The sequence below is a fragment of the Bombus pascuorum genome, chromosome 5, assembly GCF_905332965.1.
Source record: "Bombus pascuorum chromosome 5, iyBomPasc1.1, whole genome shotgun sequence".
Taxonomy (NCBI): domain Eukaryota; kingdom Metazoa; phylum Arthropoda; class Insecta; order Hymenoptera; family Apidae; genus Bombus; species Bombus pascuorum.
In genome coordinates this window covers 9,744,149-9,762,307 of record NC_083492.1, presented here as the reverse complement: position 1 = coordinate 9,762,307, position 18,159 = coordinate 9,744,149, and the positions used below count along the sequence as shown (strand labels likewise).

The window sequence follows — 18,159 nt, the reverse complement described above, 5'->3', positions numbered from 1 at the left end:
CCTCGCACGTTGAGTGTCAAGTGATGCGATGATAATGACCTTGCCGTGATGCATTTTGCGATATTTTTGTAACGGCAGAGATCCCTGCTGGAAAATTCAAATCAACAATCTAACATCATCCTGCGAGAACAATTGGGAAAAATACAAATTGATACGTTTGTATTCGAAACGAGTGCAATTGTGTGAGAGGAACAAATAAGGTGGAAGATATCGCAATCGCTAGAAGACGATCATATCGAGATCATCATCTTTGACGTTCGAGAAACAAAGCCTGCAGCCAAGCTGAAGTGTCGTTTGATAACGAGTATCGAGATAACACAGCCTAGTAGCTTGGTAGCTAGGATAAGTGGTATTTACACTGTTCATTTAAGATTGCTTTTTAACGAACCATTCAAAGCCATCGAAAAATTGAGGAAGAACGTTCTTCGATTAATTATACATACTAAAAATTTCAAGACGATATAAAATTTTGTAATTTAGACATTTGACAAGCATGACAATTACCATGAAAAACATCCAAAGCTCTCTAGTATTGCGATTTCTCTATTATATCGCACCCTACGGGAAAGCGCTCCAATAAATATATATCCCACTTCCCTCGATCTCACCCTATTCTTTTATTACCGGTAAGTCCCGACGGAACGATGCTATGTAGCAGAATTTATGTTCACATTCACAGATCGTACGAGCAGTTCGATACGTCGATGACCGTATCGAAGAATGCACGACGTTTCCTATTTACCACCGCGTGTCGGCAATTTTCTTTAATAGTGGCAACAGCATCTTAGCCGGCGTGGCATATACACGTGGCTATTCGCACGTAACATTACATAATAACGCAAACGAAACGGACGCCCAGGCCAGACGTCGTCGGTTTCGAATGGGAGAGAGACCATGCAAAAGCCGGCGCGGCGTGTCGCATTCGCAAAGGAGCAGTCGTGGGCTCTCCTTTCTCTCCAGACGATAGGAAGACAGTTCACTGAAAACAGTTTATTATTAATAGATATGCCTTGGTTTCCCGAGCGAGTTGCCGGCTTTATTTCGAGGTTAGTCTGTACTGAGTTTTTGAACCGTACGTTTTATTCTCCTTGCTGCGTGGCCCTCCCTCCCTCCCCGTGCCCCTCCCCCTAGCCTCGGCCCAACCATTCCTTCCTCAGCCCCTGCTGAGCGGTTGTCGTTTTCCTTTTGCCTCCTCCCCTCTACTCTTCTCTTAAAAACGAGACTCGCCACCGACTTTCCGACAAAGGAATAAAGAAAAGAAACAACTAGCCACGCTACGCGGTTGAGGATGGCACGGCAAACCGTAGCACAGCACGGCATAGCGTGGCATGGTGGGTAGAGACTTTCCGTACAGGGAGAGCAAGGGGGTACTTGTCAAGCCAATGGCGCAGCTACTCAGGGACCGTGTTTTTCGTTTTCTTGATTTATTGTTATTTCAACGATTCTGATTCTTTGACACGTTATCGTACGAACAGATTTTCATTATATCTTCTATACGCAGGCGTTATCGTCTTCGTTGACGAAATACAACAGTTTTATCGACGATACGATATGGATGGTACAACAAGAATTTCAATGTTTCACGTTGTTTGTTATTGATTTGTTTTGTTCCAAGAAGGGAGCTATAATCGTTGTGCATATATATCGATTAGTGTAAATTAGATACAAGTTGGTGGAATCGTGGAAAATGAATATTAATAGATAAGTAGAAAATTGAATAATGATTTTGACACAGAATTATGTTAACAAGAGACACGAAAGACCGCTACTGGGTTTCGTGTATACATGACAAAGTGCTTTTCGGTAAAGTTCATTCATTACATTGTCAAAGGTGACGCCTATGTTTCTTCTGAAACACCGCTAGGAGATAATAGCGTGCGGGTACAGTCTCCAAAAAGAGTATTTCCCATTTATCCCACTACACTACTACATTTATGCACTTTAACCTTGAATAATTGAAAAACAAATAGTAAAATGTTTAGGAAGCATGGCATTTATCTCGGCTTTCTCAAATTATGCTTAACTCCGGAAACGCTGTGACTTTCTTTAAATATAATAGGTATTGCCTATTAAAATTTTGAAAGTTATTAACAGTTATTCAAATTTTAATTCTATTAAAATCATCTTAATTTCTGGCCTAATTATCATTCATCCTTAAGACGATAATTAAACGAATGTTTTTGTTACGTAGATCGTTAACAGAAGCAACAGAAGATGTTGTACGATAAATATTCTGCTATAACGTAGCGTCGAAATATTAAGAATAATTATCATTATCTCTGGTGGACGGAAGATTAAAGCGCGGACCAAGTAAAAACCAAAGATGACCCTAAACCATTACTCATCGGTTGAAGTTTGCCGCGACGGAAGGTACAGTAGTTTGGTTGTGCGTCATTCTGACGAATTACGGGATTCTAGCGACGACTTCGACGACGCGATAATCTCGCCTGCAGGAACGATTCGACGTCGGGTCCTTTCAGACAGGAGCCCTGTTTTTCCGAATCCTTTAAAAGCGACTTTCTCCGCGAGCGAATCGGAGCAACGTCCGCACGCGATCACCGACGCAAAAATCCGGCGAAGGTTTGTTTGCGACCGCGATAATCGAAATCCTTAGGAGGCCCCCAGTTCCCTTTTTACGCATGCCGTTCGACGTCGCGGCGTCGACATTTAGTGTCGTCGTAGACCACGTTGAACCATCATCGGCTTCTTTCAAAACCCCACCAACCGTACGAAGCTATCCTTCTTTGCCTCTCTCATAGACCTTCGCTGGACAAAAAGGAAAGAGAGAAGATCAGGAGAAAAGGAAAGTATACGCGTGGTTAGTACGAGAAAACGAGTACGAAGGTAAAAGGAAGACGGGAGGGAAAGAGATAGAGGTAGAGCAAGAAGGTTATGTAGGAGGAAGACGGAGAGAACACAGAAAATAGGATAGGAAACGTAGAAAAGGAAGAACGCGAGAAACAGAAAGAAAGAGAAATAGAGGAAGATGGAATTACGAGAAGAAGAAGGGAATAGAATAAGAGAGACGGCCGGTGTAGTTAGAAGGAGAAGAGGAAGGAAAGGAGACGGATTCGATGGAGTAACAGAGAAAAGCTGACGAAAAAGTGGCAAAGGGAGGGAGGTGAAAGAGAGACGGACAGAAAGAGCGTGAATCGGAGGTTCCGAGCCGCGCCTCCTACCTTCAGGGCCCATGTATCCACGGCTCGGCACTGTTGACGACGCAGCGCCCTATGGAAGGGGAAAGGGAATTACGGGGAACGTGGTTTAGGCAAGAACGATCGTCCGTAGTCGTAGTCGGGCCACGAGTCGGGCGATGTCGTGTGACCGACCTCTCTCGTCGCGACCGCGTTTCTTTCTCTTTCGACGCTTTTACCTGGATTAAATTCGACACCAAGTGTTGTTCGTATCGCAGCCACACGGCTGCCTACGTGCGTGTAACTGAAAGTCAGTGACAGGGGAACGAGCATGCGAGCACGAACGTTTCGCCTTTGCGTCGAAAGCACGATAAACAAAAGATAGAAAGAAAAAGACGAGAAAGTTGACCAGGCGCCGACTGGGTCGTAAGTCGTAACTTCAAACGCTGCAACCAACCCTCGAAAACACGTGTCGTTCGTTCGGTGCGTTGTCGCGCACGTCGATCGTTGTGTGATCAACCGATGTCGACCGACTGTTATCAGGAGAGTATGAAGTTTGCGGAAGTGTGTTTGTTTTCCAATTTCTAGCAGTGGCTACGGTGAACCGTGCACGGGGGAAATCGGGCACGACGAGAGAACGACGAATGATGGTCAGGTGAAAACACAGTCGTGTTTTTTAACATCGGATACGTCGATCGTCATAGTGACATACGGCTGGCTGTTGCAACGCGAAGGAACAGGAAGAATTTAATACGGTGACGAGTTTGGGAAGAAAAATAAAAACAAAGTGGCGGAACAAGAAGCCTGGAAGGAAAGTGTGCGCAACGTTTGTGGATGCATGAGGGTCTCATGGCTACTGGATTCGTAAAGTGGTGGCGGGCAAGGTTCCTCGCTGGCTATAGACCCTTTTCTGGTAAGCTACTATGACGCCTCTGTCTTTCTCGCTATCAATTCTATTCGTCTACTTTTATCCATTCGACCCCCGCTTTTTCTTTGTTTATGTTTCCTTTTTGTCATATATACACGTCAAAATATCGACGTGCGTCGAAATCGCCGATGCATCGATAGATCGAAATATACCGTATACGGATTTGTTCGGTCGGGGTCCGGTTATAGGCGTGATATTTTGCCCGAGTTGCGAGCCGCGTGGTGCGTGTTTCTCGATGATGCTACTGCAGTATGACAGAAGTGGATCCCACGTGGTGTTACGTCATACTTGCATTTTTCTTACCCGTTGATCTATAACCTTGTTCTGCTAAAAATTTGTCTCTTAGCTGTCATTCGTTTCTTATTTTTCGAACAATTTATAGAGCTTTCGAATATTCTCTGACGCAATTGAATGATAAATATTTTAATTATTTTCCTTTTTTCTATTTCAATTAATTATTGAACGTCGCATCAACCACTTTTATGGGTTATTACCGACTCAGAGACGAAATTTACAGTTTGTTATACAGTTTGATATTACTTGATATTATTTGATTATAGATATTATAGATTCTATTTAGACAATACGTCGTTGTACTAGTTGTATAATGTTTATGCAACGGTATATATAATCGTTTATGAATGTTAAATATTAGTTGAAATATAGTTGAACGTGCAGTTACTTATTTGTAAACTGTAATAATAATACAAATATATGTCTTGTTTTATTGTTAGTTTCAGAAAGAGTAGATAGAAATAAATTGAATAACGCTTGAAATACGCATTGACACTTATCATTTTTAGTTTTGTATGTGTAAAATATTGTAAGCGTGAAGATAAATATTTGAATGATTGATATTGATATCGAAGGCGGCACTCTATCAGCAAATAACTACTTTATCGTTACATGGTAACGATCTTTCAATAAACTAAAAAAACATTTACATAATATGTATAGATACTATAAGAAATAACATAGTCATTTTATAAATGCAAATAAAGATATGCGATGAAAAGAATGCGACATGTATTCTATCAAAAACCACTGGTGAATTATTTTTATATTTTTTAGCTATGATATTCTAAAGAGGAAGGTGACAAATTTTAATATTTACTATCTTACTTATTTAATTTTACTTTTAGTTATTCGAAAAAAATTTCAGTGCGAAGAGGATAACAGTTTCTCAGTAGTATAAATAACACTTAACATGTCATTAGTCCATAATTTTTAACACTTGTAAACCTACTTTAATGAAACAAACATAGCTATGTATGTTCCACCAGAAGACTAACATCTACTCGTAAGATGGAGGGTAAAAATAAAACGCGCTTCTAGTTAGCCGCGTTCCAGAATTCGAAAAATTTTAATTGATACAGATCTTCGTTCGCATCTTGCAAGCGGATCGTTCACAAATAGTCACTAGTTTAAATAATAGTTTAAAAACAGTAAATATTTTAATAAAAGTTAAACATTCCATGATATTCAATAGAAAATTTATTCAAATTAATTATTTTATTCATCAGTATAATAAATATTACTCGTTATATTTCCATAATGTTTCACTTTTCATATTTTATATTCACAGACAAAATCAAATTTCATTTCATTCCCAATATCAGTATTACGTAATCTACGAATCTTCTCTTATATTTGTCATAGTGCAAATCAAAGCCATGCAGGCTCACTGATTAAAAATTGTCTATTATTAAGGGAAAATAAAAGTCAGAAAGGAACAGAAAAGAGAAGTAAAAGCAAGAATAAACTAACGTAATGTTTTTCCACGTCGTCTATTAGTCTATCTCTATTCTTTGTCCTACAGTGGCGTCGTTGGGAAGAGAAACTGATCGAAAATCGTGGAACAATTGCTGGGACCCGTCTATGGGTGAGGCGCGCGGCGCAGCGAATCCCGCTTTTGAAGATCGGCCGATCTCGGGCTCTTACGGCGTTCCTCTTTATGGGTGTTTTCTCTTGCGTCGCGGGGCAAAATTTTCATACGAGTCGAGAGGCGAATGAGTAGGGATAGGGAAAGCTGTTGCGTCGGCAAATGATAAAAGTTACGAGCCGAGCAAACAGAAAGGGGTGATATACAAAGAAGAAAGCAGAAGCCGCTTGTGTCCCGCTCCCCCGCTGCTTTTCATTCAAGAGGGCGCAAAAGCGGTACGGTACACACGGTATAAACACACGCGCGCGCTCGCGCGCTCTTTCGTACACAGCGTATATATAGTACTACAGACTACATATACACGTACTATAGATTATACACGTAGCTGCACGAGGAGGAGGGTCGCGCGTCAAGGGTGGAGTTTAATTATCGAGACCTTGCAAGTTCGTTACATACATTAGTCCGGTGGTTAGATAAAAGGCGTCCATGGCTATTCTCTATTCCTTTGATATCAAAGCAAAGATTCTCTCTCTCTTTCTGTTTCCTCTTCTACCCGTTCCACTGTAGTCTCCACTCTCCATCTCAGTTTCCCCTTGTTCTTCCTATGTTTCTTCCTCTTCTCTCTGTCACGCTCTTCCCGCTGTTTCTCTCTTTCGCTCTCTACCATTCTTTGTCTCCCTTTTTTCTCCCCCGGTGCGTTCAGTGTCTTGGGTCTTTAACGCTCGCCCCACGAAAGAGTTACGGGCGTAATTACCACACGGCAGGTATCATTATACGCGTATATGCGTCCGTTTCTTTATGCAGATACGATTATCCCGCTTTTTCTTCTCTTTTTCTCTCTTTTTTCTAATTTTGTGGTTTTGTTTTTTCCTTTTTCTTTCGTGTTTTCTTTTATCTCTGCCCTACTTTCGGTTTTCCTTGTCTCCCTTTCGTTATTTCTTTTTCCTTCCTCGTTCTCTTTTCTGCGCGCGTGTGCAAGCGTTTTCTCGTCGTTTTTTCCCTCCTTTTTCATTCTTTTTCCCCCCGTTGGTCTCGAGTAATTGAAATTAGCGGCCGGCTTCGTTTATTACGAGTTTCGTATCGCTAATTATCGTTGCTCCGCGGTCCCTTTGATGCCGACGTTTTTAAGTATATATTTTACTGGAATCACGCTGCACCGGCTTAATGATGTATCGCGTGAATTAAGATAAAAGCGGAGCCTCCTCGAGACCGAAGAGACGGCCTACCATCGTAGAAGGGAAACGTGTAAACGGTGGCCAAAGCACTCGAAACATTCTCCGGCTACTCGGAACTCGAATCGCCGCGGAACTCGTTTTATCGAACCCCGATTATGTATTGAGCATTCCCTTAATATTTTGGTCGATTGCTCGGCCAACTTGCAACAGAATCCAATCCGAGTAGCTTAAATAATTCTAACGTTTAGTTATGTTACATTCGCGTAGTTGTTGTATTTTAATTGGGACTGCAATATGTTTTTCTCCTTTTGCATTGTTTTATTGAGTCGAGAAAAAATATTATAGCAATAATAAGGAATTTAGTACTACAATACGACGAAGTACTAAGAATTTTTAAATACTAAAATAATAAAAATTAAAAAATAACAGGAGCTGTACAAAATTTGTAAACGTTTACCTTCTCCAAAAGAAATTTTTATTCTGAATGTTCATCACAAACAAACATACGAAACTTTTGAATCTTTTCTAAACTTTTGCACCTATTGCAAGACACTCGTAAAATTCTAACATGCATCTTCAATATTCATTGATCAATAGTCTGAGCAGTAATTGCTGGCAGTTCTTAGAGCTTGTTCTTTTTACTATGGCTGGATGTTGGACGCATGTAGGACGACCGCCTATTACAATCCATGAATTCCAAAAGAAATTAAAAGCTTTCCTTCTTAATTGAATTGCTTATTGCGTTATACTGATCATTATGAAATAAGAAAAGTGTGCAGCAATGTGTGTAACGCTGCGTTAAATTACACCTCCGTTGTTTCCTTATTTATTTATATTTTTATTATTAGATTTTGTTAATCATCGTTGATATTGACAAATTGGTATTATGATTAACATTTTGTTAAGATCGACATTGTTTGATAAGATGTAAAAAAATTAAATTGACAAAAATAATAAGTCAAATATCTTTTTCAGAGATAGTTTCATAAGAAAAAAAGGAAGATGAAATTTTTTTATATCGGCGTTCAATTTCCTAACTTTTCATATGTGTATACGAAATTCCTAGATATAGAAAATCCTTTGAACAGTTGTCCCTGCGTGTGTGGCGAGGTCCATTAGATAAAATCTTTACTTAAGATTCTCTTTTCCTTTTACGTTGTGGGTGGGAAAGAGGTCGTTCCAAATTTATTGCTCCTTTACATTGATCTTGCCATTCAAATCTTATCATTGTACATTTACCACCAACGAGTATACGAATTAACACCTTCTTAATAACTACGTAATAAATAACTATTTTTTATTAGCGAACTTGACAAAATTGTTTGTATGAAAAATTATGTTATAAAAGTTCAAAGTTTTATTTTGCCAACTTTCGAATATTCTTCGATTTAGAATTTGCATATCTTATAAGTACAGGTATTAGATATTGAAACATTCTATAATAATATTTTATCGAATACACAGCGTATAAAATATTTTACGTTTAATTATATAGTTTATTCGATCCAGCCATCCAGGAAATATAGTCCCGTGGCCGCTTTAAACGATGCATTTCCTCTATCGCCGGTGAAAACTTTAGAAATTTTGTAAAAAGCGGCGCTCCATGTACCGCATCATGGCGAACATGTCGTGTTTCGTAGATGCTCATTTATGTATGGTAGTTGCGCAAAGATATCTTTTCAGTATTTCATTTCGTAGAACGCTTTTACACAGGCGTCTAGGTAACGGTAAACGGCAGTGTAATGCAGACACATTAAAGATACATTACACTTCCTTCGGCGAGTGTGCAAAACGTTTCTGAAATAAACGCTGGAAATGGATGTGTTCTCGCCATCCCTTTCAGTGGAACTTTCGTTAATTCGTTCGCTCGCTCGTTCGCTCGTACCGCGCGAATAATTTCGGCCGAGCAATAGACCGAATGCATTAAAGATAATTGCGCTTTTATGCACGGAATCCGGTCTCTCTGTAATTATGAAACAGCAACCCTTTGATCTGTAATTTACGCGTTTAAACGCGTTCGCATCCATCAATTTCTAGACACGCTTCCGCCGATTAAAATTTTTCCTCTATCATTTTTTGCTCGTTTTTTCAAATCTTTTTAACGTCGTTGACTCTTTCTGTTTTCATCTTATTTTCATGCTTATCTTCTATTTTTTCTTTCTTGTTTTTATTCGCTCTTCCTTCTTTTCTTGTTTCAAGAGTCGTAGTAGATTGGGACGCGTAAAAAATAATCTCGTTGGATTCGATTTAATGTGAAAAAGACGTGACCGTGAGATAGATTTGGTGATCTGTTGTATTTATTTCTGGTGATTCAAAGTTACATCCCCTTCAAAATAGTCCGAAAATACTTCCTACACTCCGTAACTTAAGTACCGAGTGGCACTCAGAAACTGACTATAAATATAGGCTTTACCGTGGAGGATGTTACTTTGATACCTTTGAGATTCTGACTTTTGTTTACGAGCGATGCCGCCGCTCGACCGTAGATAACAGTTTCATTCCCTTTGATGAGAACTTCATGCAACGTAAAACAAAGCTATGAAGAGGAATATGTTTAACGAGCTAGCGTAAAACGAGTAGAACCACTCTGATCTTATAATTATATTAAGCTTCGTTTTCACAAAACCAACATCTCTTTTAAAATAAAATTTCTTTCGTTAAAATATCAGTGTAATCCACTTCTCTGAATATGGACGATTATTATATAAAATACAATCTCACTTGCATAGGATTTCCATAGTTTTTGTCGTAGTTTATCTTAAGATGGTTAGAGGGTGGTTAGATATTGGTTAAATCTTGGTCCATCCATTATTACTGAGAAGTTAACGATCGTTTGGTTACAGTGGTTGGTAATACGGAAGGCAGCGACTCGGAGGAACTTCTTGGCGGTGTCTCGGCACCTCGTAGCGGTTCGCCACCGGAATCCCAACCAATTCTATTAGAAACAGAGGCACCACAGGTCGCGGTTGACGCTTCCACAAGTCCTACGCCGGCCACCGGAAATGACGAGCAGCCGAGTGCCAGTACAACGAAGCAACTCAGTTTCGAGGTATTATTAACTCCCTTGCCTGTTAAAGAGGAAACAATAGAACATATGTTCTTGTTGTGTGACGATTCGGTTTTAATTTTCAAGAATTTTTTTCTATATTAATCCTCGATTAACCCTCTAACGTTACGTTTAATCTTTTATTGCAAACACAAAGACAGTAGATCTTTTAGAACAAATATTGATCTCCTAAGAGATTGACCTCATCTTATTATACAACGTAATCGATCCTTACAGCAAATCCGTATCATTAGATTCTTTGCGATTCAAACTCGGTATAAAATATATTCTTTTGAGCTATAATTTAACCTAATATATGTATCTAAGTATCTTATCGAACTTACTAACTTATCGCGATAAGATACAAATGGAAGATAATAATAAATTAATGTATACAATACATGTAATATATAGAATCAATAATAAAATACTGCTCAGACCGCAGACTCTGCACGATTTACATATTCCAAGTAATAACATATCCCGTCCCATTTCTATTTATTATTGACTTGAAACTTTTATTACTCAACTTGGTCCGGTTGCAGGAATTCGAATGCGACGTTTCGGTAGCGGAGGGTGACCGAAGACGGCAAGAATTCTCATTCACCCTATACGATTTCGACGGCCACGGGAAGATAACAAAGGACGACATAGCCGGCCTGGTTACTACCATTTACGATACTCTGGGCGCTTCTATCCAGGTACCACCGTGCGGCAGTAAGACGATTAAGGTGAAATTGACTGTGTCGCCAGATCAGAGAACCAGCCAGACACGATCGGCTGGTGGCTGTTTGAACGCGTCCACGCAGCCGGCTGCTGCTACGAGCTTTTCCGGAAATTCGTCCTGCTGCCATTTAAAGCACGCGTCCTGCAACAATGCCGGGACCCATACTGGCACGCATGGTTTACGTAGAGTTCCTAGAAGGAGAAGGGTGCCACGACACCGTTGCCAGGTAAGATTGATGCCCCTACGAGGCGAGGATTCGAGGCTTTGGGTTTTTATGGAGCCGCGTCTCTTCTTTCGTAACCCGACAATTCTAGAAGCTAGTGGCGGATTTATCATTTCTGCCTTTCGAGATTTATCGTTCGCGGGATGGGAGGGGGGTCTGTTCTTTCTCATTCTTTCTTTATCCGTTTTTCTCCCCTATCCCCTTTTTTTTTTATTTTTATTATTGATGTTGGACAGATGTAACAGGGGTCCTCGCGGATTGCCTTTTTATTGTTGGGGTGTTCGAACTCTCGGAATTCTGAATGAAACAGCTGCGCGTTGTTGTTTGGTAGTTATTTGGAAAACATCTTGAGATATAAAGAAGATAGATTCGTGATGGGAATTTTCATATTTTAATGTTAAGAGATGCCAGATTAATGCATAGGACAATAAGTACATGGCGATAAAAATATGTTTTATGTAGTATACAACAAATATCAAAAAGTGTTTGTATATTTTTTAAATGATGTTATTTGTAAGTAATATTGCACATTCGATAAATAAAGATATGTTATTTTTATATGCTGTTTTAGAATGAAGAGAAGGAGGTGGATACCCACAGCGAGGATGACGGTGAAAACGCACGAACAAATCGAATAAAGCAGGAGGAATTACGCAAAAGGGTGGGGCCCGTGCCTCATTTACCATCACCCTATTCCAATAGCTCCGAGGGTGATATTAGCGATGACAGTGATGTTTCTCCCGCAGTTTCCCCCTTGACGCCACTTCTCACGACTAATCAGCGAAAACGCAGTGGTGCCCTACAAAGGCAACAGCTCTTGGAAATTATTCAGGCGAACATGGAAAAGAATAATCTCAGTTTTCATACATCAAGGTACGTCTTTCGCGTTCAATCGCATGGAAAATCGCGTGACGTGCTCTTGAAGAAAAGGAGCTATAGCGCAAATAAATACATATTTCAAATAGAGATTCCTAACAAGATTATTCCATTTCAATAGCCTTATCTACATTTTCTGATATCTCGCGTAAATATATATCGTATATGTTATGTATAGGATACATAATACAGATAATTTTTAATGAGTTAAATCGATCTTTTCTTAGGATCTATTTTTTTTTGGTAATATTTGCAAAAATCCGCGATATATTTACGTAAAATATTTCCTTTTCCATCGGTAAGATTTCTTTATGTTAATATCATCAACCGAATATATGCTATAATAATAATTAAATTCACAATTGTTATTTACTGTTCGCTCGAACAAAGTAATAATAAAAATATGATAACGCTTCTGACACACCAGGAAACGACATCAGAACGAGCAACTGCGCATTCCATCCCAAGCCCCACATGTCGAGACTTCGCCTCACTACAATCAAGATTGTCGTTCACCATCGGAATCTCGGCCCACGGCGACAGCTTACCATAAGCCCACTCGGGAAAAGCCTCAGGGTTTCACATCGTTCTCCAAGGTACCTGCGAAGCATAGGGGGAATCTGAGGAAGACGCGAGCACACTACGGACTTCAGAGGAATAACACGACGGTGCAACCGCCACGAGCATACGTTCAACCTCAAGTTTTACCGAGAAATGTGATCAACCCGAACGTCTACGTAGATCAACAAACCACTGCGCCAGCTAACGCGAATCGTAATGGCAGCAATCTACTATCGAACAATCAGCACCCTATTAATCAAACTCCGACCAACAATCATAACGTTCAGCGTAACGAGACACAGTTTGGTCAAACGCCTCAACAGTGTGGTAAGTCGAGCAAGAAACATCAACTGAAGCATGCGACCAGGGAACAGGATCAGGCCAGAGCTATGGTCCAAGTCGTTCGTTGGTTGGAACGAGAATTTTCGCAGAACGCTGCTGCGAGCTCCGGTAGGAAGCACGTTCACGAACATATTCATCATCATTACCATCATTACCACACGGAGGCGCTTGTTTGATTCGTTCTTCGTTCGAGGAGCTTTTGCGCGAATGTAACGAGATTCTTTGGTGATTGCATTAGTCCTCGAGCGATAGGGTGGAGACTGAGTGATTTGTGCTGTTCCTTAAAAGATTTTTGTCTGATTGCCGGCTGTCAAAAATCTGTCGATTGATCTATTATCATTTAACTGTAGAGTGGACCGTTGGAAATTTAAAACTATATTCTGTTTTCTTCTGTTTTTACACATTCCTACAATAATGATTGTAATGAATGTAGTGATTGAAATGAATATTTCACAGTTAGAATAGAAATCGAGTTCAGTCGTTCATCCTATGATTTCCGAGGATCAGTGTACTAAAAAAACACCTACAGCCAAACTTTTGTTGATCTATTCCTACACTTTGCGGTTTGTACATGTTTATTCGTTCGAATGTACTGAGTTCCTGCGTAAATTTTAATTCCGAAATATCGAGATATTCTAATGGAAGTTACGAAGATCACTGCCATGTTTCGTTCTTTTTAGAAAGAAGGTATTATCGAACCCGATTTTAACGTAGTCGATCAATAACGAACCAAAGCACGTTTTTAAAAATGGATACTCGAATAGCTTTGGATCATTGTAAGTATCGACTAAGCAATATATCGAGAAGTTTTATTCTTGAGACATGTAATCGTGTTTATATTTTAATTATTTATCGTATGGTATAAGATGATCTTTCCTCGTTTACGTTTTCAATTTCCAGAACAACGGATATGTATCTTCCTCGATTTGTAATAGTATTACAAGTAAACGAAGAAAATCTAAGATGATACCAATGATCTATTACTATACCGAAGTGCTTATTACGAAAGTTGTTATTTCTAAAATCTTTACAACGTCTCGCTACTGTAATGCTCGATATTTATAGTCATACGCATACACGATAGTGATTCGTTTTTGTACATAATCGTGTGTAAAATATGAACAAAGTTTGACGATTTTATACAATTCTTTAAACCGATTTCTAATTTATTAAAAGGAAATACTTTTAGTTTTCCTTCGAACTCGAATCACGTACAAAATCGTACAAAATCTCCCATTTTAATTTACGTGGCTTTTACATATTTTAGTACAAAGTGTAAAGATTTGTTCTACACAGAAATTTTATTTTAATCCGACGAACATACAAACTGTTTTGTTTACTATAACAATGATTTTAAAACAATTTACTCAATTAATTTATAATGAATAATGTCATTTTAGACGGAACAGTATTAGTGCGTAACAATAACGTAACCACTATACAGAATAAAGTTGCCTAGCGAGAGTATGAATTGAATTTCTAAAAATTCCATACGTATGCAAAGTAGAAAATCACGAGAACTAGAAATATTTTAAAGTTCATGGCGTTGAATAAATACGAAAATAACACTAGGGGTCGATATACCCATTTAAGAGACAAAGTGCTTTTCTCACTAGAGCTTTCTTGCTAAAGGTATGAGCGAAACCTCAAGGAGAATGCCCAAGATCTTATGTTGAACGTTAAGCATTCTAAAATAACTTTTCTCGGACACTTTCCTTGGAATTCAATCTGTAATTCGACGAAATGTATTTATTTAACTGAGCTATGAAATAAGAAAATTGTAGATAAATATTTAGTCAAAGTATTAGGAATATTGGCTGATTGCAAAACTTTAAGCAAGTAACAATTTTTGTTACTTAGCAGATAAATATTTATTGAAAATAATGAATGACTCATTTCATAAATCAATTGAAATCAATCAGCTAAATTTTGTTAATAATTCGATTTTACGAAGAAAATTAATTAAAAAAAAGGAGAGAGAAAGATATGTCCACAAAGGAAGTAAAATTTATTGATCTAAAAACATATATAAGAAAATAACTTTTATAGAATATATTAAAGCCTTTGCAGTCATTCAATATCTTCCTTGATTTGATATTCAGCGTTGTAATTTTTACGAAAACATTTTTTTCTCGTAACGATTACATCGCAAATCGATGGTGCTTCTATATTCCAACGAATACAATAGTATGCCCCGTAATGGCGTTAATCATTACTTCATTGTATTTATACAATATTTCTCGACAATACAAGAAAGTATTAAGGTAATGTAATTGTAAGAAAACAATTATGAAATTTACAATTCTGTACGTTATATTTCCAATTATTGTCTCAATTCTGTAATTCACAAATGACGAAGACTTGGTAGGAAAATATGCAGTGGCACAGAATTTTTGTTGAAGCAAAACCTTTATGTTCATGTAATCTTTCTGTTATATAGACTATCGCTGATAATTATTTGAGGTACGACATAACGATAAAAATTACATAAAGTAAATTCATTGAGAAAGAAGTAATTTATTACAAAAGCTTTTCTATTTTTTTTATTATCGAATAGTTTTGATTAAAACACATAAAAAGTTTTTAAAATAATTACGACTGATGTAATAAATTTAACCTAAGCGTATGAGTGATAAAAATAATATAATGTCAGTAATTAACGTCAAAAATTATTATACGTATCCTTTGAGGCGTAACATTGAACATGCATAAGGTTTTCTCACACACACACAAAAAAAAAAAAAAGGTAAAGCTGAAAAGAATGGACTTGTTAAGAGTGCCTTGTCATATCTCTGTTACTACGCAAGTATTAATTATCGAATCTCAATGTACGAAAACACTTCCTTGAATTTCGATGGACCCATTTATTATTAATGCAGCTACAATAATTTTCACTAGCAGTATGTTATTAAGCTACGTATTTCTTTATATTAATTTGGAAATGCATGATGCTTAGAATCTAACAACTGGAATTGTTACGGATATTTTTCTATCGGAGTACTCGAGGAAAAAAGGATTATAATTATAATATTTATTAATTACAATAGATATTACTAACAATACGATTAAACTATGACGACAATTGCTACTTTGTACATTTATAAATCTTGGATGGTGGTGCTGTCCAGCGACATGTAATTTTATATCGATCTTTGTAATCATTGTAGATATTTTGTGTAATGTATTTTTTATTATATTTATTAAAAACAAATTTTGATACTACATCATCGGAATTCATTATGGAATTCTTTCACTCCAGAGTGTTTCATAAAGAAAACCAATAAAATCTCGATATTATTTTCACTTCTCTATGTGCGTTTCTTTTCTACCTTCATATTTTGTTTTCATATTTGTAAAAAGGTATTTGAAAGTCAAATCAAAGTTGAAATCATGGAATGATAGAACGGTAAAAATATATCTTTTAATTGCATCGCGAATAAACTTTGTAAATGCTGCCAATTTTCCTTTAGTGTCTGCGACTAAAACCAGAGGGACGTTCAATATTCCTTTTAAATTGTTATAACAGAGAAGAAATGAGAGTGCTCATGTTCGTAGTCCCAGTTGTTTCACAGTACAGATGCTGCACCATACGGCTAAATGCTGAAGGTGGCAAATGCTAGCATATACAAGAACCTATAAAATTAGGGATCTGCCATGTTTGGTTGCACGTTAACATGTACAAGAATCTATGTATTTAATAAAGTTAGGGATCTACCCTGTTTGGTTGCACACTAGTATAGTATCGTGGACAAATGGTCTAAGAAATATCGAGTGAACCATATTGTTGTAAACTATTAGTTGTGAGTTGTGAATTAACTATTTAGTTGTCTTAGTTATAGCATATTATTGTATTTAATTCACGTTAAATAACCATCGTTTTCTGTTTAATCCATCGTAGATAAATTTATTGATCAATAAACTTATCATATAGGATAGATAGGATAGGATAGAAGGTAATAGACTCCGGAAGGTGTTTAAGATAGATGTAGAAATTCAGCAAAACGGAATAATAGATCAGTCTCAATCTGACTTTGCAAACCCGATCGTAGTCGAAAAAAGAAACGGATCTCTTTATGTTCCTATCGAGGAAAGTAGTAAAGAATATACGGCAGTTGTAGTTCCCACGAATCCTTCTTATCTCAAGGACACCGTCGTAATGAAAAGAATTTATTAGACGAATCGGTTGCAACGAACATGACCGCGATAGCGTCGGATGGAGACAACACGAACGATTGCAATGAGGATTTCGTAGGATTTACAAAATATCGTACAATCGAAAAAATAAAACCTAGCACAAATACGTCAGAAAAATGCGACAGTGAAACGTCGAAAGTTTTCTTAGTATCTTCGAGCGTGATTTCGAAAATGGATGCAAATGCAGTAGCAGCCAAATCGAAGCAGTTTCGAATCGGTGACGAGATTATTCAAGTTTGCATACGTAGACTGCGTGGTACGTCTATCGTCGAATCTAGCAACGCGTTAAAAACATGTTCGGAACCCGTAGAATTGCGGATAGCCAGAGAAACGACTTTCGTTTTAGATAAAGAGCTAAGTAACACGTGGGGCGATATTCTTGTATGTACTCGAAGCGACTCAGAAGTGTCGACGCTGAAACAAAGGAAAGCGGTTAATGTTCGCGATTCCGTAAATGTCGTGCAACAGGAAACCCCTTTTAAACGTAAGATAGTTAGTACCCTGATGAAGGATGGAGAGAACACGAGTTCTAAGGAGCGAATGAAAAGCGATAATGAGGCAGCTACGAGAAAACTTCAGGTGGTGCGAAGGCAAGCTATCAATCCGATCTCTTGTCCGCGAAGGGCGTTTAACAAGAGACGCAAGAAGGCGACAACATACAAGACGGGGGATCTGGTGGCGATCAAGAGGACGCAAGCCAGGGTCCTGGGTTAAAGCTCCACTCGAAGTTTCTTGGGATGTACCGTATGGTAAAAGTTTTACAAAATGATCGTCACATGGTGCAGCGAGAAGACGAACGCGAGGGGCCTCAAACGACATTCACGGCGGCTGATAATGTGAAGTGGTGGGGCATTGTTGAAGTTAGTAGTGAAATTAGCGACGATAAGCACATCTGGGGTCCGATGTATTTGTCAAAATGCCTGAGTGTAATGGTGGTCAAATGGCCTAAGAAATATCAGGTGAAAATAAACAGTAAACATAAAACGCTTAATTGCTGTTAAACCAAAAGGGCCAGGGAGATTTTACCGGATCGTTGCCTCAAAGTCGTTACTAGGTGGTCTTTACCTGAAG

At 38.2% G+C, this 18,159-nt stretch overlaps 1 protein-coding gene across 1 annotated transcript; it reads left to right on the top strand.

Moving 5' to 3' along the window:
- Nucleotides 1–2,382: 2,382 nt before the first annotated feature.
- Nucleotides 2,383–15,616, top strand: LOC132907456 (uncharacterized). The gene is made up of 5 exons (XM_060960579.1): nucleotides 2,383–4,047; nucleotides 9,963–10,168; nucleotides 10,711–11,118; nucleotides 11,687–11,988; nucleotides 12,419–15,616. The coding sequence occupies exons 1-5, from the start codon at nucleotides 3,969–3,971 to the stop codon at nucleotides 13,068–13,070; spliced, it is 1,647 nt and encodes a 548-aa protein (XP_060816562.1). The 5' UTR covers nucleotides 2,383–3,968; the 3' UTR covers nucleotides 13,071–15,616.
- Nucleotides 15,617–18,159: the final 2,543 nt, after the last annotated feature.

What these genes read in the sequence shown, in the direction of transcription:
- LOC132907456 (XM_060960579.1), top strand. Translation starts at nt 3,969, where the DNA reads ATGCATGAGGGTCTCATGGCTACTGGATTCGTAAAGTGGTGGCGGGCA. An exon ending in TGCCACGACACCGTTGCCAG is followed by an intron (nt 11,119 to 11,686) that starts GTAAGATTGATG and finishes ATGCTGTTTTAG; the next exon opens with AATGAAGAGAAGGAGGTGGA. An exon ending in CTCAGTTTTCATACATCAAG is followed by an intron (nt 11,989 to 12,418) that starts GTACGTCTTTCG and finishes CTGACACACCAG; the next exon opens with GAAACGACATCAGAACGAGC.